The 26253-nt window shown below is 44.3% G+C and overlaps 1 protein-coding gene across 14 annotated transcripts in view; it reads right to left on the bottom strand.

Moving 5' to 3' along the window:
• plekha7b (pleckstrin homology domain containing, family A member 7b) overlaps positions 1-26253 on the bottom strand; it is a 133146-nt gene that overhangs the window by 77859 nt on the left and 29034 nt on the right. The window contains exon 1 of one of the 14 annotated variants that reach the window (XM_053683296.1): positions 22294-22414. The exons of 11 other annotated variants lie outside the window; for them this stretch is intronic. In XM_053683296.1, the coding sequence (XP_053539271.1) occupies positions 22294-22364 (71 nt within the window). In that variant the 5' untranslated portion in view covers positions 22365-22414. Of the gene's footprint in view, positions 1-2217; positions 2821-2892; positions 2951-22293; positions 22415-26253 lie in introns of those variants that run through there. 2 more of the 14 variants (XM_053683298.1, XM_053683300.1) reach the window with 2 other exon arrangements.

The following is a 26253-nucleotide window of genomic DNA, read 5'->3' as shown; positions in this document are numbered from 1 at the left end:
TTCCAGGAAAATGAATACGCTTGAGACTTCCAAACATGCCATTAAGAGCAATTTAGCTTTAAATCGCTTTCAAGAACCCAACAATCACAAAGCACTGGGTGCACAAACATGACATCTGTCATCACACACACACACACACACACACACTGTTATTTTATTCTGACAAAAGACAACAGCGTAGTCGATCACGTGACTAGCGCATTCCCGCACGATCCCGTATTAACGCTGGGTTGTTGTTGTTTTTTTTCTACACGCTGCAGTTTTGGAAAACTTTTTTATTACAGTTTACACCCTAACGGCGAAAACTGTACATGAAGAAAATAAAACGTCAAATTGATCCACCGAGCCCAGAAACCGACTCCCGATGAGGCGTTTTATTAAAGTGTACTTATTTAGCGTACTTAAGTATTACGAGAACCTTTCCCCAAAGGGACTCCGCGGGTTTTCCGCAGATCCGCGCCGAGGCGTGTCACGTGACGTCATCGCGACGCTCGTTCGGATAAAGCCCTCTCCGGTTCACGTGCGTTCGGCTGAAAGTTCTCGTTTACCGACAGACATCGCTGTGAAAGACCGCGCGATCGCGTTTTCACCGATTCGAGTAGTTGTTCTGAAAAAAACAAAAACTAATAAACATCGTGAATTTTGAAGAAATAAATGAAACGCGGTAAAATCGGGCATTTCTGGCGGAAAAAAACACACGTCCTTACCGCGTGTAAGAACACGCTGCTGTTCCCACGTCCTCGATCTCTGACTTCACCTCTGATTAAAGACCACTTAACAGACGTGGTTGTAAACAGCAGCTGTGTAATCACGCCACGCTCACGCTCCACGACCTCCACGCGAGCTTCCGTGTAGGCTGAAGGGAGAAAATCCGAGGTTCCAGGTTCGGTCGGCGGCGTAGCACGGCAAACGAAAAGGTGCACGGGTGATTCCTTATCAAACGGCCGGAATTATTACCCGATTGTGCTCGCAAATGCTTAACACAGACGTCTGACCTCTCGGCAATGAAGGGATTCAAAAATAAATAAATAAAAGATTTAAAAAAAAAAAAAAAAAAAAGGAGGTGGGAAACGAAAGATTTCTTTGTTGCTGTTTTTATTTCATTTAATACTTTTACTCGCCGAGAGTCGAGTAACGTGCACGTTATTGTTTTTTAAACCCGAAATTGCATAACTACAGATTAAAGCGCCATCGGGAGGTTACGTGCTTGGGGGCGGAGTCCGAGTAAAACAAAGGCGTGTCTGAGTTATGCACGATCCTGACCTTTTTTTTTTTTTTCCTCCTGGATTTCCTTGCGTGATATGGGCTCGCGTGAGGAGCAGGGTGAAGTCCAGCGCTTCCGTCCATGGGAGCGGGGTATTTTTGTGAATTTTTTTTTTTTTTAACAAAAAAGATCAAAAAGAGTTCAACAATAAATACAAATCTTCACAGCCTTCTTTGCTCATATTCACCATAGAAGGGTGCCAATATCAGTGGAGGTAGCGCTGTATCTGTAACTTTTCAGCACACTTTTAGTCCGCTTCAGAGTCGAGAACTCTTCGCAGATGTCTTTTTTTTTTACGTTCGCGAACGGCCGTATGACCCACGGCTACGTGAGAGGCGATACTAACAAAACAAAACGCTAAGTATTAGGTGCTGAGCTAGTTTCGATCATGCTAGCTAACGTGAGCTCATGCTGGAGAAAGCTGTTCACACGTTTATCATTTAAGATCCGATACGTTAGATTTGCGGTTAGATTTGGTGACCGCAGACCCCTTTATTACCCTAGCGACTGTCCTGCGCTCGTAACGGCCCTCCAGCTCACGTGCATCCTTTAAAATACTGAAACGGTTCAACGAGAATTTCGTAAGTAGTTCATTTGTGGCGCAGTGACCGGGGATGACTTCTTCCTATTAAAAAAAAAAAAAAAGCATTTTAAAAAGTAAAGCATTCTTCTTCCTGCGCTGCATTTCGACACGTAAACGATCACGGCGAGTCGACGAATATGCAAATGACCTCTATTTGACATCTGTAACACCTAGCAACTTTTTTTTTTTTTTTATTTGAGTACGCATGAACTACTTTCTCCTCAGAAGAGCTCGGGCTGCTGGACTGACGAATCCGGAGCTGTATTTGAACTTTCCCTTGAGTAGAGTCAGCGGAATAAAAACTCGTGAAAGATTTACATGTTCTTCTCCGACCTTCTCCGTCTCATCCGCTATCCTGCTCTCGTCTCACCTGCGCGAGGAAGAGTCGATTATCTACTTCCTCCTCCTCATTCTGAAGGTGTAGCTGATCCTCCAGATGCTGCTGGGACGAGCGAAATCTCGGCGGAACGATGGAGCCGAAACCCAGGGTCGCCCTGAAGTATCTGAACAAAGAGATCTCAGGTCTAGCGTGTCACAGCTGGAGCTTATCAGATCCTCCTCCACAACCTCCACAACCTCCTCAGCCCGGCAGCGACGAGGTCGATCAGGAGGCAGAACCTCAACTGAGAGAGGAAGTACTAATCCCAAAAAACACTGTGTGTTTCACTTGGACTCGCACCTCCCCGGCACACACACACACACACACACACACACACAGACGTCCTATCATATCGCTCCAGTCTGCAAACTTTCCACCTTACATCACTCGAGCTCCCAAAAGACCTGGGCTATTCTTACTATTCATTTACTATCCGCTATTCATATCGCCGGGTCCGAGTTTCCTCCTGCACGCCTCGCTGTAATGCCGCTTTTCAGGTTTCAACGTGGGAGAAAGAAAAAAAAAAAGAAGTTCTCCTCGTGAACTATTCTGCCAGACGAGATATCCGACACCGTCACACCGCGTTCTGTTTCAGAGGAACTTCCTATGTAATCTGAGACACGACTAAAGAATTTAACCGCAACCTCAGTTTGAAACTCAACCCACCTGATGTGAACTTCACGTCTCATACGTGTGTCACGCCGGCTCGCGGGGCCATTGTGCAGGTTTTAGCTCGTAAACACCCTGAGGGAATGACCTCATCGGTGCAGCAGAGATAACTCCACGTGACACGCAGTTATTTATTCACCTCCCGAGCAAATATTTAGCCTGATATCTAACTGCATGCGCCGACGGTTATGGACCTCTGAGACTGTTTCGACTTGATCGCGAGATCAGAGTTTAGTGTGTGTTTTCGGATTCATTCATTCATTCATTCATTTATTTTTTAAATAGAACTACGCCATACTGCCGTGAATTCATAAATAACGTTTCTATCAGTGTAAATGAATAAATAAATAATAAGGATAAAATAATAAGGAGGTCCACCTGAAAAATGCAACAAACAAAAAATCTACTCGACTGAACAAAGTCAAAAATCTTAAAGCGCACCCATTATGGATTCGAAACGGGCCTAGTTTTGTTTTAAAGTTCTCATAGGATAGATTTACACGCATCCGAGGTCTAAAAACACTTATCGTTTAAACTGCAGCGTTACCTTTTTCCCCCCCAGTGTCACAAACGACTCGTTAAATGATTCGTTCTGGAGGATTCCTCATTTCAGAGAGCATACTCTGCTCTGATTGGTCAGACGTCCCAGTCTGTCGTGATTGGTCTACGAGCAGTCGATGTCCGCAAGCAGTCGATGAAGACCAGAGGCGGGGCTTTTTGTTACAAACCTACGTAGGTTAGTACAGGAAGTAAAGTCAGGAATCACTAACGAGTCGTTGCAGCCGTTCAGAATCGGTTCTTTCTTTTGGGAGTCGATAACTCCGCTTGTCGTGCGCTTTGATCATTGAAACTTTGCAGACACAGACGGCCGTATAACACACTACGGTGAAATACGTGAACGGTAATATTTGAAAAACCCTAATAGGTGCACTTTAATCTAGTAAAGTATTCAAGAGTAACGTGAGAACAGTTTCAGTGAAAATTTCCTGATGGTGTTGATTATTTTCTTCCTAATACCAAGAACTTGTCAGGAGTTTAACATTGAGCAGTATTTGTACTCGGTACGCTCTTAGAACCTACGATGGTTCTTAAAGGGTTCTCTGAAGGTTTGTAGTATAGTTCATTGTAATTAGCTTCCAATCAGTACTCATAAGGGAAATGTCTAAATTTGCATATTATAATTGATTAATAAAAATCCAGTAAATTAAAGCTCCATTATTAATCACAGGGTGTCTGTAATCAACTTTTAAACCACGTTCAGATATCTGCTGAAGCATCTCATTTAAAGATCGAATCTGCCGAGCAGCCAGGCAGGGCGGGGCAGGGTGTATTATTCATTTTATCATTCGAGTGACTTTCTCATTCTCAAAACACAATCTCTTAAAATCAACACTATTCAGTTTCTAGTAAACGTCTCACGTACTTTATCCTGTTTTTTTTTTTGGTTTTTTTTTCCAAGCATCTGTTTATGAACAATCGATGCATCCACCAGTAGAGACTGCTCTTTTCCCATCGGTAACGTTCTCTTTATCACACCACATGACATCATCGCCTTGCCCCTTCCCCCCTTTCTGTTTCCTGAGTGAGCTGTACAGCTCACCATGGCAAAGAACCGGGACACACTGACTCGATCCAGCCGAAATGCGTCCCTCAGACGCTGCAGAGACTCGCTAAGGAGTCGACTCACTGAACACTGAGTCGACTCGCATACCTAGGGAACCGTTTTGATTTTTTTAGAAAGATCCTGTGACGCTGACAAAATATGTCAGTATTTCATATACAGTCCCCTCCAAAAGTACTGGAAGGGCAAGACCATGTGAAGACATTTGGGTTTGAGATCAAAAGCTTTAGATGAGACAGGAGTTTAGGATTTCGGCTTTCGTTTCCTGGTATTTACAGCTAGACGTGGTAAACATCTTTCGTATCAGACCAGACCATTCTTAGGCGAGCAAAAGTATAGGAACAGACAAGTCTTGAAGCAAATGAAAGTAAATGACACTTAATATCCGGTTGCGTTTCCTTTACTCGCAGTAACGGCATCAATCCTGCGACTCTCCGACACCAAACTGTTGGGTCCTTCTTCTGTGAAGCTTCTCCAGGCTTTTACCGGCAGCTTCTTTCAGTTGTCGCTTATTTCTCCCTTCAGTCTCCTCTTCAGGAGGTGAGATGATCGGTTGGGTGAAGGTCTGGTGATGTTCTTGTCCAGTCTAAATCCTTCCACTTTCCCCCCTGATGAAGTCCTGTGTCGAGGTGGAAGCGCGTTTTGGATCGTTGTCTCGCTGCATGATGAAGTTCCTCCTGATTCATTCGGACGCGTTTCCCTGTAAAATGTCCCTGTAGACTTCTGGATTCGTTCTGCTGCTCCATCACGAGTTCATCATCAACAAACATCAGTGAGAATGTTCCAGAAGCAGCCGTGACACTACCTCCACCATGTTTCACACATCAGCTCGTATGTTTTAGTTCCCGAGCAGATCCTTTCTTCCTCCGCACTTTGGACTCACCGAAATGAGCCCCATCTATAGTGTAAGGGTTACGTTGGGTAAACCTCGCTCATTACACCGCACATTTCAGTGAGTCGCTGTGAACCCGTGGGGCACAAAGCAGCTCGGGGAAAAGTAGTACACCAGCAGAAAGCTAATTAGAGCGCAGTGAAAAGAGTTGGAGACCCAGGAGAGAAGCAGAGAGGACACACACACACACACACACACACACACTGGAGTAGGGTTAGTTTTCGTTGCTCGGCTGCTCTAACGTTCTTCAAGAAAGGTAAATCACCATGGACAACCGCTACAACTTTGCAAGTCCCTGTAATTCGCATTAGCATATGAGAGCTACCGAGACTGCCTACATATCTGCACAACATACTGAGACAGCTAGGCTAATTTTAGCTAGCTTCCTAGCAAACCTGGCTACTAGTTTTAATCACACAATTAAACCTTTGTACAGTGTGGTGTGATAAAGCAAAATTATCGTTACCGCACACATCCATCCATCCATCTTCTATACCACTTACCCTTTTCAGGGTCACGGGGAACCGGGAGTCTATCCCAGCGAGCATCGGGCACACCCTGGACAGGGTGCCGATCTACCGTACACATTTTACACACATTTTTTTAATCCGTTTATTATTATTGGAGCATCCTCTGTACAAGTCCCTGTGAATGAGCTGTACTTTCGAAATGATACAGAACGTATTAGGACGAGCGCGTTAATATAATCCGGTGATTTCGCTGCACTACTGTCTGACCAATCACAATCCAGAACTCAGAGTCCCTGCATGTAATCACTGTGATCTATCGGAGCAGGCAGGAAATGAAAACTAAACCCGCCGAGGTGTCGTTATTTATCTTTTTTTTTTTTTTTTTTTTTTTATCAATGACATTACGTCATATTAACCCTTTCTCGAGGCACACCACCATCATCAACCAGTTATGCCTCGACTGACTTACACATCTTCAATCAGTGTAACCAAATGAATTGTTTTATCAGGGTGTGTCTGTTATAAGATGAGTCAGGACACTGTTGGGTTTCTGTGTGTAGAGTATCGCAAACAATTCACATCTCTCCACAACCACGCCGGTACCGGGAGATAAAACGGACAGCTGAACTAGAGATTTTTTCGATAGTACAACACCGTATGCAACTTCCACAGTAAAACTATTGACCTGTTTTACGCGTAGCGTATTTGTCACTCGTCAGCGCTGAAAAGCCACGTGATAGATTCTACTCAACACTTGTGTTGCGCGTGGACGTTTATCCGAGTTTCCAGGTCCGAATCCGGGACAGTGCCCGCATCGGCGGTTCCATTACTTCACTGGTGCAAAATGAGTCAGTGCTAAACATTTATAAAGGGACGTTTCGAGCAACGTATCAAAGGAACTGCTGTTTTACAGCCAGAATCAAATGACTTTTCAAACACGCCTCTCTTCGGCGATCAATAAGGACCGAGAACTCCCGTGGACGAGCGGAAGCTGGATGTTTTCTCGAGCTCTGATGAAAGAGGGACTGATGATAAGCTGAGCAAATCTGGTGGAAATAATTAACACGCTGCCTTCTTCCAGGCCGTGATGTGTGGACGGTAATTAGGAGATCAGCTCTGCGTAGACCAGCAGACCTTCACAACAAGATACTGCTCTCTTCAGACTTTCCGACAGCTGTGACCTTTGGCCCGGTCTGGCATGCGTACGTCCCAAATCCTCATGAATATCACGCAGTTCTGGACCGATTCCCGTTTGCTCATTGGTTTCCTCTAAACAAGCTTGCTACTATAATCAAGAATTAGGGGTTTTTTTTTTTTTTTTTTGCTGCTTTTGGGAACGCAAACTGGTTTTAAAACGGCTAGTGAAAGCTAAAGACATCTCATCTCATCCTCTGAGCGGCGTGGAATCCCTGGGAAGGACGTCGTTAGCTATTTTACCCGACACCACGAGGGGAAAAGGAAAATTCCGCTACAGACACTAATGGTGACTCTAAAAGATTCAGCAGCGGAGACATTTCTTCAATTATTTTACACTCAGAACGCCCTGATAAATAAGACACTGTTTCGTTTCCGTCTTTTAAACCTCCTTTCACGTTTGAGAGCACGGATATCCACGGCTTTATCTGCTCGGCAGCACGGACAAGAGGAAGTACAAAAGATGTTTTGTTGCCCTTCTCAGGCAGAAGGTTAATACGGTTTGTCCAGGACACAAAACACGTGAAAAGGAAACCTGTGTTTGAAATACAACACACTTTATTTCTGCTGCAGACAGCACGTGTTCCCCCAGACGTTTAAATCGTCCGTCGCGATATTTGGAGTCTATCAGTCAGTTTGTTCACACGGACAACAATAATCCACGCTTAAGACGATACTCTGATGAAGAAGCTGGCATGTAAACAGCAATTCTTAACGACCTTAATCCGATTAAAGTCACACTCGATGTAAACACAAATGGAATTAAGACGTGTGGAGTGTTCCTGTTTTAGTCGCATTATGGAGGTGTCTTACAGACATGTAAACACCTTAATCACATTATTTACGTCGTGTGGGAGTTTTCACCGCATTTTGCGACGGGACACGATCACACACGGCAGCGCTCGACCGTTTTACGGCGAACAAGAGAGCACGGCTGCGTCCCAAACCGCGTACTTGCCTACTACAGGCCTGCAGCGGGGAAAAATACAATCTATCTCGGCTACTATATAGACGGTAAGTACGCGGTTTGGGACGCAGCCCACGGCTTCAAGCAGTCGTCTATTAGCACGTACAGCACGACAAATTATTAACTGCACTTAAAGCGTTCGTAAAAAAAAAAATTTAATAAAAACACCCGAAACCGTATACGGTCCCATAACGAAGACCAACTGTACGTCGATACGTGAAATTCTGGAGGGACGTCGGACGGCGTGGCGCGGTGACGTAATGACGCGGGCTGTTAATCTGATTATGATCAATAACATGTAAAACGGGAACATGACAGGAGTATTCTAAAAGCGACTCGTGTAAACACCTTAATCAGAATATCGTCTTATTCAGAATAAGGTCAGTAATCAGATTACTGCCGTCCATGTAAACGTCGTCAATGATTCCTGGTGCTATCGTCCATCGTGTCCAGAACGCTCCAGACAAGCCTGTTAGTCTCACGGAATCAGAAAAGGCCTTGAGGAAACGTGTTAAGGAAATATTTAAAAACAAGGAAAGTTAAACAGTTAGCAAGTGCGAAAAGCAACGGTATCGCAGGTGTAATGTTTAACCAAAAATAAGAGCATCATTAAACAGTAGCGCCATCATCGCATTTTTGGCGAAACTCCTCCCAGATCTCGGTGAATGACCTCGCCGTTTGATCGGATAATCGGGAGAGGAATCCGGTTGAAATAAACGTCCCGTCTGTCTGACGTCGCCCTCGACGGACCGCGTGGTCTGTTCGTAACCGCGTGGCAGCATTACGTTCATTTACATCGAACAGCTTTACGTAAAAACATCAGCTCCACATCGGCTGCGTGGTTCAAATGAAATGAAAAGCTAGCGGGTCACCGTAGGAATCTTGTTGCTGGAAACTCAAACAGAAACTACCTGCAGTTCGGTCCGGTTAAACATTAAACCGGTTTTATAACCGGCGCTCACAGCGAGGTGAAGAGGTGATAAAACCCTCTACGAGCAAACGACACGAGCAGTGCTCAATGACAAACGATTTTACATAAGCACACAAAAAACAAAAAAAACACAGGACTTTCAGGTGTTACGACGTGCTAACACACACACACGCACGCGCGCACGCACGCATACCTTTCATTTTCATCTAATTGAGAATTAGCAGTGTGTGGACGTGTGCTCACAGCGCATCACGGCTAACGAGGCATTAACAGGCTAATTAAATTACAGTGCAAATTACAGGGGCAGGAGTTACAATCAGCTCTCTAAAAGTGACGAACAGCACTGAAACACCGTCGTTTGTTCTCTTTATACACTAAACCACACCTTCAGGATCTACGCTGGACTGCAGACTTCACGTACGTGGGTTACACAGCTAGCTAAGCTAACCTTCCGCCCGCTAGTCGATAACTCAACCGAACGGCATTTAACTCTGGATCTTAACGGCTAAGTTTATCCGTGACACGACAATATCCTCAGGGTTTGTTTTTTATTTTATATAACATTCGCTAGCACGGCATGGTTTATCATCGTCAGCACAAAGTCAGCTGGCTTATAAGCGTCGACCACGGAGAAAACAGCACCAGACGTAGCGTCATCGGCGGAAATATCCTGAATGTAGGTGAATTTGAGTTAGATTTCGTATTATGAAATTATAACAAATAAGAAAACTAAACAGTTATCGAAGGATCAAAGGCCGACCCTGTCGGAACGTCTGCTTTAGAAGCTGTAAGTGTGTTTACTTCTCGGGTCTGAGAGCTCTCACCTGCAGTTTTACCACGGATTCTCCTCCTGAAGATACGAACTCCTTTTTACCAAGTGTGGAAATAAAGACGTTTTTTTAAAAATATTTTTAAAATTTTTTAAAATAACAATAATACCGATTCAGCTCAGAGGAGTATTTCCTGTTTCCTGAATGCAGAATGATGTAGAGTGAGTGAGGAGAGTCATGTCTCATGGGTCTGTGTGTATTTCTCTTTGTGCGTCTGAACACAGGAACGATGACGAGAGCAGGAGGAGAGATGAAAATTAAAAAAGAGAGAGAATAAAAACCAGGCTCTTTGATGTGTTTTTGTTCTGAGCTCAGCTGCGGTTTGTGACTTTTCTCTCTCTCTCTCTCGCTCTCTCGCTCTCTCTCTCGCTCTCTCTCTCGCTCTCTCTCTCTCTCGCTCTCTCTCTCTCTCTCTCTCGCTCTCTCTCTCTCTCTCTCTCTCTCTCTCTCTCTCTCTCTCTCGCTCTCTCTCTCTCTCTCGCTCTCGCTCTCTCTCTCTCGCTCTCTCTCTCTCTCAAGGTTCAGCGCATTTAATGTTGTGCAGTATCACAGTGCCACAAAAACACAGACTTCAAAAGAAGCTCTGGTTCTCCAAACACACACACACACACACACACACACACACACACACACACACACACACACAGAGGAAACCAGACATTCCTCCCAGGTCACACATTTCCTCATCCTAATCATAAACGAAGATCTAATAGCAAAACATCTGCAATTCAGAACCTCGGCTGTACCTACAGACTTAAGCGCTATTCAGAAGCCACGCAAGGGTTACGCACACAGGGGCGGAGTCTGTCGAAAACAGAGGCGTGTCTCGGTTCCGCTCGATTCCGACATTGAACTTGCGAGTGAGGAGCAGCGCCACTGTCTGACAGTTTCATATGGCCACGATATTTCACGCTGAAATGCTTCAATAAAACACTACGGAATGCCGTTTGAGGACAATACCGCGTACGTTATTTAATAACATCATTAATTACTCATTCGTTAATGAACACAGGAACCCTTTAGGAACTGAGGAACGATTTCAGGAACACAGAAGCTTTAGGTGCTGTAGATGAGTTCAGGGTTACTTTCCTCATTCTTGAACTTACAGCATTTTCCTAATGGATACAGACTCTCTGATATCTTTTCGACACTTTTTTGGCTGGTAGGTTGCGATCCGAATGGCTCTCGGTATTTCCATGTACATGCAGGGCTTTCCAACAGAATCTTGTATTAATTAGTCATTCAGTACGTTTACATGGATAACAATAATCCGATATGAACCCGATTAAGACGACACGGCCATGTGAACGGAGATTACCGAGGACCTTAATCCGATTAACGTCACACTCGAAGTAAACGCGAATGGAATCGAGACGTGTGGAGTATTCCTGTTTTAGTCGCGTTACAGACACGTACACAGCTTAATCACACTATTAACGTCGTGTGAGAGTTTCCACCGCATTGCGCGACAGGACACGTACACACACGGCAGCGCTCGAGCGTCTGACGGCGAACGAGAGAGCACGGCCGCGTCCCAAACCGCGTACTTACCCGCTACATAGTGGGAGAAATACACGTATTTAGGTAAGTACGCGGTTTGGGACGCGGCCCACGGCTTCAAGCGGTCGTCTATTTGCACGTACAGCACGACTAATAATTAACCTCACTGGAAACTTTCGTAAAATTAAAAACAAAACCGTATACGGTTCCATAACGAACACCAACCGCATGTCGATACGTGAAATTCCTGAGGGGACGTCGGACGGCGTGGCGCGGGGACGTAATGACGTGTACCGTTAATCCATCTACGGTCTATAACACGTAAAACGGGTACATGAAAGGAGTATTCTAAACACGACTCATGTAAACACCTTAATCAGAATATCGTCTTATTCAGAATAAGGTCGGTAATCAGATTACTGCCGTCCATGTAAACGTAGTCAATTCGGCTAAATCTGGCACATTTGACCTTTCTATTGTATTATTAATGTGCATTGTCCCGGATTAAATAAACGAGTAAATAAAATAAAACAAATATTCTATTGAGCGTTAGCAAAATAAGTAAACAAAAAAAAAATTGAGGGATTTTGCTGACGTGCAACAGGATGGTTGTCTGTGGTTGGTTGTCTGCCAAGACAGTCGAATGACCTCCTAGTAGGTTCTTAGATGCATTTAATAACAAAATACACCAGATTCTCCAGCGAAAGCCAGGTGATGCTAATTATTACTATATTGCTATAGCGAAAGCGCAGATCGTTTCTAAAAGCTACAATCGCCTCAACCTCATGTTACTGAAATGTTGTATCGATTGTGCAGTTTGTTCGTTCTATATGTACATCTGCGTAGTTCCTCAAAAGGTTCCTTTACTCATAAGTCAGACATTAGCGATGACGCGACACTATAAACCGCGGTGACGGCTTACTAACGGAAGAATGCTTATTATTTGCTTTCAGACAACTATCTGCGGAAATAAAAGCACGATAAATCCAGTCCCGGTTCGCAATTACGCTCCGCTATTACACGAAATTCCACACTCAATCTGGAGGTCCATAAAAATGAAAAACTCCACGGCTGAATGTAGGTAACTATTTCAGACGGCTTGTGAAATAATAAGGTCCAAAACTGGGTCTGCGTTCATGAGTGAATAAAAAGCTACAAGCAGGTCAGCGTATAAATGCCAGCCTGGAACTCGAACTACAGCAGAACGTCTAGGACCTGATTACTACTGCGTTTACAGATGGTGGTTTTAGGGTAGCGTTGTGTACGGAGAAATTCTAAAATAGATTATAAATGATCTGGAGTGCTGATCTGCACAGCTGCAGACAGAAATGCTTCATTATGTTCCACGTGGTCTACATTCAGAAAAACACTGCATTAATCATCGATGCCTGATGTGTCACAACACTAAACTGCTCACTGCGGCGAAGCACGTGTACATTCAGAGGAACAGTCTGGTAGGAGTGATGACATTTCAATGGCCTTAAATACAGCAATCACAAAAATAAGACACAGAGACCCTGCTTACACCAGGCAACGGGGGCTTTATAAAGGACACAGAGGTTACATACAGGACTACATACATGGCTTACATAAAGGACAGAGGGGTTTCATAAAGGAGCATATAAAAGATAAAGGGGTTACATAAAGGACAGAGGGGTTTCATAAAGGACAGAGAGACTACATAAAGGACAGAGGGGTTTCATAAAGGACAGAGAGACTACATAAAGGACAAAGGGGTTTCATAAAGGAGCACATAAAAGATAAAGGGGTTACATAAAGGACAGAGAGACTACATAAAGGACAGAGGGGTTTCATAAAGGACAGAGGGACTACATAAGGGATAAAGGGGTTACATAAAGGACAGAGAGACTATATAAAAGACAGAGGGGTTACATAAAGGACTACATAAAGGACAGAGGGGTTATATGAAGGACTACATAAAGGAAATAGGACCTATATAAAGGACAGAGGGGTAACATAAAGGACAGAGGGGTTACATAAAGGACAGAGGGGTAACATAAAGGACAGAGGGGTAACATAAAGGACAGAGGGGTTACATTAAAGACAGAGGGGTTACATTAAAGACAGAGGGGTTACATAAAGGACAGGGGGGTTACATAAAGGACAGTGGGGTTACATAAAGGACAGAGGGGTTACATAAAGGACAGAGGGGTAACATAAAGGACAGAGGGGTTACATTAAAGACAGAGGGGTTACATTAAAGACAGAGGGGTTACATTAAAGACAGAGGGGTTACATTAAAGACAGAGGGGTTACATTAAAAACAGAGGGGTTACATAAAGGACAGTGGGGTTACATAAAGGACAGAGGGGTTACATTAAAGACAGAGGGGTTACATTAAAGACAGAGGGGTTACATAAAGGACAGAGGGGTTACATTAAAGACAGAGGGGTTACATTAAAGACAGAGGGGTTACATAAAGGACAGAGGGGTTACATTAAAGACAGAGGGGTTACATTAAAGACAGAGGGGTTACATAAAGGACAGAGGGGTTACATAAAGGACAAAGGGGTAACATAAAGGACAGAGGGGTTACATAAAGGACAGAGGGGTTACATAAAGGACAGAGGGGTTACATAAAGGACAGAGGGGTTACATTAAGGACAGGGGGGTTACATAAAGGACAGAGGGGTAACATAAAGGACAGAGGGGTTACATAAAGGACAGAGGGGTTACATTAAGGACAGAGGGGTTACATAAAGGACAGAGGGGTTACATAAAGGACAGGGGGGTTACATAAAGGACAGAGGGGTAACATAAAGGACAGAGGGGTTACATAAAGGACAGAGGGGTAACATAAAGGACAGAGGGGTTACATTAAAGACAGAGGGGTTACATTAAAGACAGAGGGGTTACATAAAGGACAGAGGGGTTTCATAAAGGACAGAGAGACTACATAAAGGACAGAGGGGTTTCATAAAGGACAGAGAGACTACATAAAGGACAAAGGGGTTTCATAAAGGAGCACATAAAAGATAAAGGGGTTACATAAAGGACAGAGAGACTACATAAAGGACAGAGGGGTTTCATAAAGGACAGAGGGACTACATAAGGGATAAAGGGGTTACATAAAGGACAGAGAGACTATATAAAAGACAGAGGGGTTACATAAAGGACTACATAAAGGACAGAGGGGTTATATGAAGGACTACATAAAGGAAATAGGACCTATATAAAGGACAGAGGGGTAACATAAAGGACAGAGGGGTTACATAAAGGACAGAGGGGTAACATAAAGGACAGAGGGGTAACATAAAGGACAGAGGGGTTACATTAAAGACAGAGGGGTTACATTAAAGACAGAGGGGTTACATAAAGGACAGGGGGGTTACATAAAGGACAGTGGGGTTACATTAAAGACAGAGGGGTTACATTAAAGACAGAGGGGTTACATAAAGGACAGAGGGGTTACATTAAAGACAGAGGGGTTACATTAAAGACAGAGGGGTTACATAAAGGACAGAGGGGTTACATAAAGGACAAAGGGGTAACATAAAGGACAGAGGGGTTACATAAAGGACAGAGGGGTTACATAAAGGACAGAGGGGTTACATAAAGGACAGAGGGGTTACATTAAGGACAGGGGGGTTACATAAAGGACAGAGGGGTAACATAAAGGACAGAGGGGTTACATAAAGGACAGAGGGGTTACATAAAGGACAGAGGGGTTACATAAAGGACAGGGGGGTTACATAAAGGACAGAGGGGTAACATAAAGGACAGAGGGGTTACATAAAGGACAGAGGGGTAACATAAAGGACAGAGGGGTTACATTAAAGACAGAGGGGTTACATTAAAGACAGAGGGGTTACATAAAGGACAGAGGGGTTACATTAAAGACAGAGGGGTTACATTAAAGACAGAGGGGTTACATAAAGGACAGAGGGGTTACATAAAGGACAAAGGGGTAACATAAAGGACAGAGGGGTTACATAAAGGACAGAGGGGTTACATAAAGGACAGAGGGGTAACATAAAGGACAGAGGGGTAACATAAAGGACAGAGGGGTTACATAAAGGACAGAGGGGTTACATTAAGGACAGAGGGGTTACATAAAGGACAGAGGGGTTACATAAAGGACAGGGGGGTTACATAAAGGACAGAGGGGTAACATAAAGGACAGAGGGGTTACATAAAGGACAGAGGGGTAACATAAAGGACAGAGGGGTTACATTAAAGACAGAGGGGTTACATTAAAGACAGAGGGGTTACATAAAGGACAGAGGGGTTACATTAAAGACAGAGGGGTTACATAAAGGACAGAGGGGTAACATAAAGGACAGAGGGGTTTCATAAAGGACAGAGGGGTTACATTAAAGACAGAGGGGTAACATAAAGGACAGAGGGGTAACATAAAGGACAGAGGGGTTACATTAAAGACAGAGGGGTTACATAAAGGACAGAGGGGTAACATAAAGGACAGAGGGGTTTCATAAAGGACAGAGGGGTTACATTAAAGACAGAGGGGTTACATAAAGGACAGAGGGGTTACATTAAAGACAGAGGGGTAACATAAAGGACAGAGGGGTAACATAAAGGACAGAGGGGTTACATTAAAGACAGAGGGGTAACATAAAGGACAGAGGGGTTACATTAAAGACAGAGGGGTTACATTAAAGACAGAGGGGTAACATAAAGGACAGAGGGGTTACATAAAGGACAGAGGGGTTACATAAAGGACAGAGGGGTTACATTAAAGACAGAGGGGTAACATAAAGGACAGAGGGGTAACATAAAGGACAGAGGGGTTACATAAAGGACAGAGGGGTTACATAAAGGACAGAGAGGTAACATAAAGGACAGAGGGGTTACATTAAGGACAGAGGGGTAACATAAAGGACAGAGGGGTTACATAAAGGACAGAGGGGTTACATTAAGGACAGAGGGGTTACATAAAGGACAGGGGGGTTACATAAAGGACAGGGGGGTTACATAAAGGACAGAGGGGTTACATAAAGGACAGAGGGGTTACATTAAGGACAGAGGGGTTACATAAAGGACAGGGGGGTTACATAAAGGACAGAGGGGTTACATTAAGGACAGAGGGGTAACATAAAGGACAGAGGGGTTACATAAAGGACAGAGGGGTTACATTAAGGACAGAGGGGTTACATAAAGGACAGGGGGGTTACATAAAGGACAGAGGGGTTACATTAAGGACAGAGGGGTAACATAAAGGACAGAGGGGTTACATAAAGGACAGGGGGGTTACATAAAGGACAGGGGGGTTACATAAAGGACAGAGAGGTAACATAAAGGACAGTGGGGTTACATTAAAGACAGAGGGGTTACATAAAGGACAGAGGGGTTACATAAAGGACAGGGGGGTTACATAAAGGACAGAGGGGTCCTGAGCCTGTTTTCCACATCCCTGAAGAAGTGCAATTCTCCAGCACACCGACTGCAGATGTGTTGCAGAAACATCTGTATAAAGACATCAGGCATCCCAGCCACAATCCATATTAAATATCTTGTACAAGTGTAGAAACAGGCCTTTGTTCTTTTCCTGTTTTATCTGTCATGCTCCATCACGTTAATTTGAAATCCTGTACCACAGAAATTCACTCGACAGCAGCGGAAACAACACAGAGCTCTTAAATGCAAATCTGTCTCGTCAGTACAAAGCAGTGAATCATGTCGGATTTATGATGACGATGCAGTCTGGAGGCATCATTTTCTGGGAGCCGCTGGTCATTTTTCATCACCCGGCAATAAATCACACAACTTTAAAATAAAAGGTTTTTGAAAAAGAAAAAAAAAAGAATCTTTACGCCAACCCCCCCCCCCCACACACACTGGAAGTCTAAGGGCAGCTGATAAACTCCGTTAATAAAGCGTTATGATTCGCAAAAATTTCACTCTGTCAATGTGTTATAAAGCAGGTTTTTAATGGCGACCTTTTTATCATATCCTTTCTACAGTATCACACTGTAACGTATCATACGTTACTATTCTAACGTATCATACTGCATACAATAAAACGTGTTATGATGCAATATCCTACTATATATATATATATATAAATATCACATTTATTATACATTACATAAAATACGTTACATATAGTACTGCACTAATGTATTTAGTAACGTAGCATAAAATTAACAACGTAACACCATACTGTAATGTATAGTATCACAACGCATCATGACGTATTGTAACATATCATATTAGACACCGTAAGATCGTAATGTATCGAGTAAGAAAGGAAACTGCATCATAACGAACCGTACGGTGTAACGTCATATCACATCGTATGGCAATGTAATATACCGCACTGTATTATAACGCGTCATATCATACAGCGTCGTATCGAATCATAACGTATCATACTGTATTGCATCACGTTTATATCGTATCGTAACCGATTCAGTGGTAAGAACTGAAATCGTATCATATCGTGTGGAAGAGTGAGTTGTACATGAGGTGTGTATGTTTATAAAATCAATCAATCAATCAATCAATCAATAAATGCGTACATTTTTAAATAAACAACAAAAAAAAAACCCTATCCTCCATTGTGATTTATTTCCCCTTGAAGAGGAACGGTCTAATTAGAACGCTACGGAAAGATGCGTGTGATATTCAGTGATATGCAGAGTGTACAGTAACACGTGCAGGAGAGAGAACGCCTGCAGTTAGTGTCCTGTTTAATGGCGTATAGCGACTGCAGAGAAACGAACGCGACTGCAGCGCGTATTGACAGCAGCGTCACACTAACCGCAGCAGTCACTAACAGTGTGTCCATAATACTGAACTTCTGCTGCAGTCGTACACACTGCAGCTTTACTGCAGGTTGTTTTGCTGCATTACTGCAGTTCATCTTCGCGAGCCGTTTATAGATCAGCGATGGATCCGAAAACGCGATGCGTCACAATATAATGCCGGATCGATCTATATTAAGACTTTAAACTAGCATCACGAGCTAACGGATAGACGCCGCGATGGAGTTTCTATCTGACGCACACAAGGGCCGGTTTCCTGTTCTCGCATTTCTCCTCGCTGGAACTCTGAAGGAGAAATACGGTGAATTTTATGAATGCAGAAGCGCACGCTCTTTCCTCTCCTCTCCTCTGCTCTGCTCTCCTCGCCTCGCCTCTCCTCGCCTCATCTCTCGACACACTGAGTCAGCTCTTTGGGTCACGCTCGAATCCAGAGGGATCCGGAGAGATCGGACACGTGGATGAGTGCTCTCTTTTCCTCTACAGCTTTCATTTAAATCTGCTAGAGAATCTCACGTCTGCACACGGTGGGGGGGGGTGGGGGGGGGGGGTCTGAGGCGCTACACGCCGACGCGTCGGTAGCTAGCGGGTCACATTCATCGTCAGGTCTCCCGCTGCAATGCGAGGACACGACTCGCCGTACCGCAAGCGCGTCACGTGCGAAACTGTCTGAAATGGTGATGCGCTTTGTGGTTAAAAAAACCAAACAAAAGAACCCTGAGATGCAGAAACATCCGCAAGCGTCAGCATGGTGTGCGACTTCTGGCTCTGACAGTTCCTCAACCTCAGCTACATCGCTCTAGAGCATAACTGTTTGTACACGTCCACGATATCTTCGAACAAACTTAATCCGTTCTGCTTCCCAAAATATAAACAATCGAGCCCAAATTAAACCGCCGACCACATGACTGACACTGCACACACCCTTTCCCATGGTCTATACGCAACCGTAACACACTCGCGCTTACACACAGCACCTCTAACCGCTGCACACAAAACTTTCTCAAGGACCGAACACTGGATATTGCCACCTTTTATTTTTTTTAAATGCGGTGAGTATATATTCCTCTAAAAAAAAAGTCAAGTCGATCACAGCTAGGCCGGGCGATGTGAAGAAATATCAAACTATGATAATTAAGCGAATTTCTAGAATATTTACCCGACATATAACGCACGCATCACAACTGTAAAAACGGAAAATGTAATCTCCTCTCTCCTGAAAACTTTCCCGAGCTGGGAAACCGTCTCTTTAACACACTTCTTACAAAAACCGTTACCACGTCAACAATTATCCATTTCGCGTTGTTGAACAGCATCAGTGAGCTGTTACTATAGAAACCGAGACGGATTAGAGCGAGCGCGTTAATGTAAACCTGCCGTTCACGCTACAGCCGGAACTACAGTCCGAACCGCGCCGTTATACGGAAATACTCCACGCCTACTGACCAATCCGATTCGAGCATTCAACCGTGCTGTGGTATAAGACCATATAATATCGGTCGTGTTAGAAAACTGTCACAATTCTGATATTTTCCGAGTATTGTTAGTATCTTGGAAGCAGCAGGATGATATCAGAGGTTAACATTTGTACCGGTTTTGTTTTTTGTTTTTTTTCCCCCTCATTTTTGTAGCCATAAAATAAAATAGTATCTTCTTTAATCCAACCTTGCTGTTTTAATGGCAGTTTGTTAACAAACCTGTATACATCATTATATATTTATATATATATATATGCACATCATATATAAACATCGTATATAGCATTGCGATGTAGTGCCGAAATGCTGCATGTAAACACAGTTATTGGGGTCAGTAAACCCTTTTCCTCATCACTCCCCTACCCGAGTCTGATGAACGGTGCAAACCACGTCCGAGTGTTTAAAAAGGCCTCGGCTACATTAGCCAGTATATGATTATTTTTTGATTATCATGTTGCACACACGTTATTTCCAACAGTGCCTCTACGTCCTGTCTTCCTGTTCGAAGCCCAGACGATCAGGACATAACGGCGGACAAACAGACTTTTGTGACGATGGCAAATGATCTGCACTTATATAGCGCGTTTTTAACCTTAGCAGTTCTACATAGCGCTTTACACCGGTTCTCATTCACACACACAGACACTCGTGCACCAATGGGAGCGGAGCTGCCATGCAAGGCGCTAGCTTGCCATCGGGAGCGACGTCACGTTCGGTGTCTCGCGCAAGGACACTTCGGCACGTCACGTAGCGATGTAGTCACGCGGGCCGGGAATCGAACCTCCAACCCTACGGTCAGTGGACAACCCGCTCTACCACCTGAACGACCGCCGCCCCGATAACTCCGTCACCTACGAACTACCGAGTCCGATATCGAGCTTCTTCAACTGCACGGGCGTGGGCGAGTCTGAAGCACAGAAATGATGATGTATTTTTTTTCTTTCTGCAGAATGGCATGTCGGGTTTCCTCGTACGCTTTGTGCACAGGAAAAGAAGCCGTCCTGCGATTTTATTGGTCCGTTGTAAAGACAGGACACAGACGTTCCAGTTCGGCTCGTTTCCTGGAATTTTACAGCAGCATTTCTAGGAAGTTCCTGCCATTCCATGGTGTGTATTCAAAAGAAATGTTCCATCTGCTTCTCCCACTGAGAATATTCTTAATTTCAACTCGCGCTGGAAAGGATAACAGCCCCGGGGACGTGGAGTCACCTGCGGAGGGTTTTCTGGTTGAGTTATGGAATGGTGAAAGTCAGAGACATTCGGGGTGGGGGGGGTGTTTGGAGGGGGGGTGGTATGGGACGGTCAGCACGGGTCCCACGCACATTTTCTGTGCAATTCGTTGCGCAGGAACCGATATAAGCACTAATTAAATAAGAAAGTATATGTTTTTTTTGTTTTTTTTTCACGTCATCTGTTTGGAAAGTTTGTGCATTCAATGGTTAGTGATATCACTGAGGGAAAGTACCGTTTAAAACAAGCTAACTATAAACTAAAACACTCAAGGAATATAGAGAAATATAAATAAATAAGACTCATGACTTCCCAATTAGTCCAGTAATATATCAGATCGAGTTCTGGATGGTGATTGGTCAGATGGTGTTGATTAGTTTTCTTTAACAGAGGCTCTGATTATAGTGCAGCTGCACGTGATGAGGTTATATACGTCAACGCGCTCGTTCTAACACGTCGTCCTTTCTACAGCAGGGACTCGTGCGGCGGACGCGAGACTAATAATTTAAGGAAGGAGTCTACAGTGTCGGCGCTTTGTAAAAGTCAGAGGTAAATCTATACCTTTAACTTTTCCGACAGAGGAGATTACGTTGTTTTTTTTTTTTTAACAAGCTGCAGGGGGTTTCTTTTTAAACTGCGGGGAATTATTTTAAGACATAAAGAGAGGGCTTGTGAGGAAACGACTGTTTATAGCTGCTATAGCGTAAGTGAGAACAGGGACTGAGATCGTTTGTGTTGGGGTTTATTGAAACGCCGGCTTCAATGAGTATTTCGTGGCAAATACGGGTATTTATCAGACATAAATAAAACACAAATTCAGTGATAAAATTCTAAAAAGTAATAAAAATTAATCAAATAAAATTCATTTAAAAATCGCAATAATTATTTTTTTTAAAGCTTTAAAAAAGTCAGACATTTCTATGAGGTTTCATTATTTAACAAATAAAAAAAAATTGTAATCATTGGCAAATAATTGGAAAATAATTTTGAGTTGGAAACAGTAACTCTGCTTCATCGCAGCTCGTCGTTGATTGTTTTACTAAAATAGCACCACACACACACACACACACACACACACACACACACACACACACACACACACACAGTCTTTTACTCGTTAAATAATTTCACCACCCAAAGCAGTCCACTCACACGGATCGGCCGATCCTGACACATATCGTGTATCAGAGAAAAGTATCGCGATGTGATATTTTTATCATATCGCCCGATCCTACATCTGACAGAATCGATAATTAGAACCAGCACAGACCACCGGGAAAAACAAGTGAAGACGACCGGCCGGAGAGAAGCCGAGAGCGCGTCGCTACACGCAGCGTTAATAAACTCGTCATATATCACTCATTAATAATGAGCCATTTTAGAAAAACGATGAGCAAGCCAGTTTATTTTTAACACAACGTGATTAGTCTTCAAAGCAGTCAAAGCAGGTCTGCAGTTACCACTTCCAAAACATCACTCACCACACACACACACACACACACACACACACACACACACACACGCAGAGTATAATGTACACACCTGTATGTCACATTGCAGAAGGGCTGTCCCGGGTAGAGAGCATACTCCGAGTAACCCTGCTGGTTCCACATGTCTCGCTGCAGCAGTGCAGACTGAGCTAAGCTGCTGCTGCACACCAGACACTCCGAGCTTCATTTAAAAACTCACTCACACACACACACACACACACACACACACACACACACACACACACAGCGCCGCAGAGAGGAAGAGAAACAGGAAGAGGAGGAAGAGACGGAATACGTACACAAATATGAACACATATCTAACAAGCTCACACACATACACACACACACACACACACACACACACACACACACACAGCTCCCCTGCAGCTCCTAGAGCTTGCCTTCGTCACTGGGTTGATGACGTAAGATGCTCTGCTTCGGTGGACTCGCTGTGGTCGTTATGGGATCCTCATGCCGCTTATCTTCCCGAACGAGACGGCAGAGGAGCGAAAACCAACAGCGGCGAGGAGAAGAGGAGTGAGACAAGGAAAGAAAGACCGGAGAGGAAGTGAAGGATATGAAGAAAAGAACCATTTGACTGGAAATATCTGGAGCAAACATGCTCAAAATTTCTGTCACATATTTATGCAAATGAGGCATCATATCATTAAATATGCATACATTTGCATCCTCAATTTGAAATGTTTTATTCAATATCGAGACGTTCTTAAAGATGTTTTTAGGGTTGTTAAGATGGATCTTTTTATTCATTTTTAATCAAGAAAATGCCATGCTGTCTGATTTAAAATAAAACAAACAAACATTTTTAAAAACACTTAATAATTTATAACGTAAAAAATAAATAAATAAATCAATAACCAACAATCAAAATGAACTCTTCCTGGTCGGGAAGATATTCCAGAGGAATCTCAAAATATTTCATGATCGCATCTAGAAACTGACATTTTGAGGAAATAGTTGTTTCTCCTTCTGTTAGTGTGGTCTCTATGGTTCTCTATGGGAGAAAAGCATATAGATGTGACCTCGGCTACATGTGCACCGTGGCGTCTAGCCCTAATGGTGCGGGAGGAGTGAGGGCGAACCACAGCGGACAGTGTGTTGTCTCCTTGGAGGCGAACACATCCACTTCCGCTTGGCCAAACCTCAGTCATATGGACTCCTCCACTTGTGGATGAAGCCACCAATCCCTGGGCCTCAGCCCCTGCCTCAACAGGATGTCTGCCCCCACATTCCGGTTGCCCAGAATGTACAAAAACTTTCCCTCTGCCCAGAGAAGAATGAGTTGCACTTGCCTGAACAGGGGGTACGAACATAACCCTCCCTGTTGGTCCATATATGAGACCACCACGGTGTTGTCTGTCAACACATGGTGATGCCTCAATTGAGGAAGAAAGAATTTCAGTACTAGAAATATGGCCCGCATTTCTAGGCAATTTATATGCCACACCTGAAGAGGGCTGCTCCAGAGACCGTGAGCTGGACAGCCATCTAAGACCACGCCCCAGCCTGTGAGGGAGGTGTCTGTCATTACCGTCTTGCAACAAGGAGACACCCCTGAAGTGTGACCCAAGGCTCGAACCTGGGGACACTTCCAAATTCTCAGAGCACGTAGGCATCGCCGCGTAACACCGATTACTCTCAGAGGTTTTGTCCTCGGACACAACCCCCAACCTTTTAGCCACCACTGAAACGGTCTCCTGTGCAATAGGCCCAACGGTATGACATTGGCTGCTGCTGCCATAAGCTCCAACAGTCTCTCGTAGAGACTGAAGGGGATGCCGAGATCCAGCCTTATCTTGCTCACTGTTGATAGGACTGGCCCTATGCATGTTGGGGATATTGTAGTAGAATCCTTATAACCCCTAGAAAAGTTGTCCACTGCACTGGCGAAAGCACACTTTTTTAAGATTCAACCTGAGCCCCAAGCTCTTCGTGTAGGCGATGTTGAACCGCCAGCTCCCTGGTTCATGCTAGAATTAACCAGTCGTCCAGGTAGTTTAGTACAAGGATGCCCTGAAGTCACAATGGAGCCAGAATGACATCCATGAACTTTGTGAAGGTGCGAGGGGATAAAGCTAGCCCGAAGGGAAGAACCCGATAATGGTATGCATTGTCTCCAAATGCAATCTTCAGGAACTTACTGTGACTGGGCAATATTTCTATGTGCAAATATGCACCTTTCAGATCTATTGTCACAAACCAGAACTCAAACTGAATCTGTGGCGCGATAAGTTTGAGCGTCAGCATCTTGAACCTGTATGTCCGAAGAGTACAGTTCAGATGACACAGATCTAAAATTGACTGCATACTCCTCTCTTTTTTTGCGGACCAGGAAATAACGGCTGTAAAAACCTCCATCCCTCAGGGAACGGGGTACATGTTCTATGGCCCCTTTGTTCAAGAGGGATCTTATTTCCTGCGCTAACGTTGGGCTCTGCTCTGTGCTAACTACTGTGATGAGCACACCTCTGAACCCGGGGGGGGCCCTACAGTAGTACTGGGGGCTAACTGCCCTAACAACCTCATGTCCCCTGATACGTCCCTCCATGGCCCCTCAGGACCGCTCCTCCTTTGTCTGCTTGGCCTTTATGACAATTCTCAGATCAGGCCTAGTACCAGGTTGCGACTGTGGCTGCCCCGTTGGGGCAGTTGGGGCCACCACACTCACTTTCTGTGTCTCCCTCGCACTAGCGATGGCCCGGGTTTCACTCATGGATGCCTCGGTGAACTCGACACAACAGGGAAGGAACTGGCTGAATGCCGCCGTATGTTGAGCTCACTCAGCAGGTCTGCTTGGTAGGCCTGCAACACTGCCATTGTCTGCAGTGACCCACAAGCAAGACCCACTACTGAGTAGGCCTTGCCAACCACTTGCCAAGTGGCCTTACATGGCTTGGATGGCAAAGCCGGCCCCCCTAAATTACCTGCTGTCCATGGAGAGAGGTAGCTTGCAAATGCCTCCTCCACCTTCAGCATAGCTAAATAGCCATGCCGTTCATGCCCCAAGATGGCCGAATAATCAGACATCGCGGGGTTATAAATACGGCTATGCATGGTTTTCCCCAGAAGCGTGAAATTTTGTCATGCATTTCTGGAAAAAAATTTGTGTGTGTGTGTGTGTGTTTTTGGGTTTTTTTGGGAGTTTTTTTTTTTGGCTTTCCATAGCAGAAGGAGGAATCGTGACACGAGCTCCAAAATCCAGCGGCGAGCCAGACCCGGAAAACAGAGCAAGAGATCTGGCTCCTCTTCCAGATCCACGCGAGATTCCCAGATCCGCGAGGCTCTGAAACCCGGCTTGCTTCGGCCGAGAAGAGAGCGAGTCGCGAGCGGAGCTGCCTAATTGTAAGGCGTTCACGATGTGCACAGTCAGACCTCTTGAGGGCTTCCATGGCATGCTCCATCCCTAGACACTTCACACAGAAAGTGTGCAGTCCTCCACGTGATGAAACGGGAGCAAGGCGTAACACACTTCCTGAACTCTCTTACTCATACTTTTCTCCATTTTTTTTAAAGGGACACAAAAGAAAAGAGATTTTTCTTTTTTATTATTATTTTTGGAAAAGATAGAGAGAAAATGAAGAGTCTTTTTGCAAGCTTTACACAAACGACCAACATGCAGTCTCGCTGAAGATGATAAGGCTGACGGCGCGGTTCACAGGTGTCGTTTATATTTCACGCGACACGCTTAATTGCCACGTCACCTGATCACAGCAGGCCTTTTAATAGGCATGATGTTACACAAGCTTCAGATACCGGTCACGCGCTGGGGGCGCTTCCCACAGCGTTCAGCTAACGCAATGTGGAGTTCCCTTTGAAAGGGAACCGACACCAAGTTTCAGATCATGTGCCAGTTATAGATGCAAATTTATCCAAAAAATTTGAATATTGATATTGACAAAATAAAACATTATTGGTCCTGTGTCTTTTTTTTTTAACTAAAGTGCTGATTTGCATATTGTAACTTTATGCAAAGGCCTATATGATCATTAAT

The sequence above is a fragment of the Ictalurus punctatus genome, chromosome 10 (genome assembly GCF_001660625.3).
Source record: "Ictalurus punctatus breed USDA103 chromosome 10, Coco_2.0, whole genome shotgun sequence".
NCBI classification, from domain to species: domain Eukaryota; kingdom Metazoa; phylum Chordata; class Actinopteri; order Siluriformes; family Ictaluridae; genus Ictalurus; species Ictalurus punctatus.
Note: the sequence above shows the minus strand (reverse complement) of the source record. Positions and strands in the feature narration are given on the sequence as shown.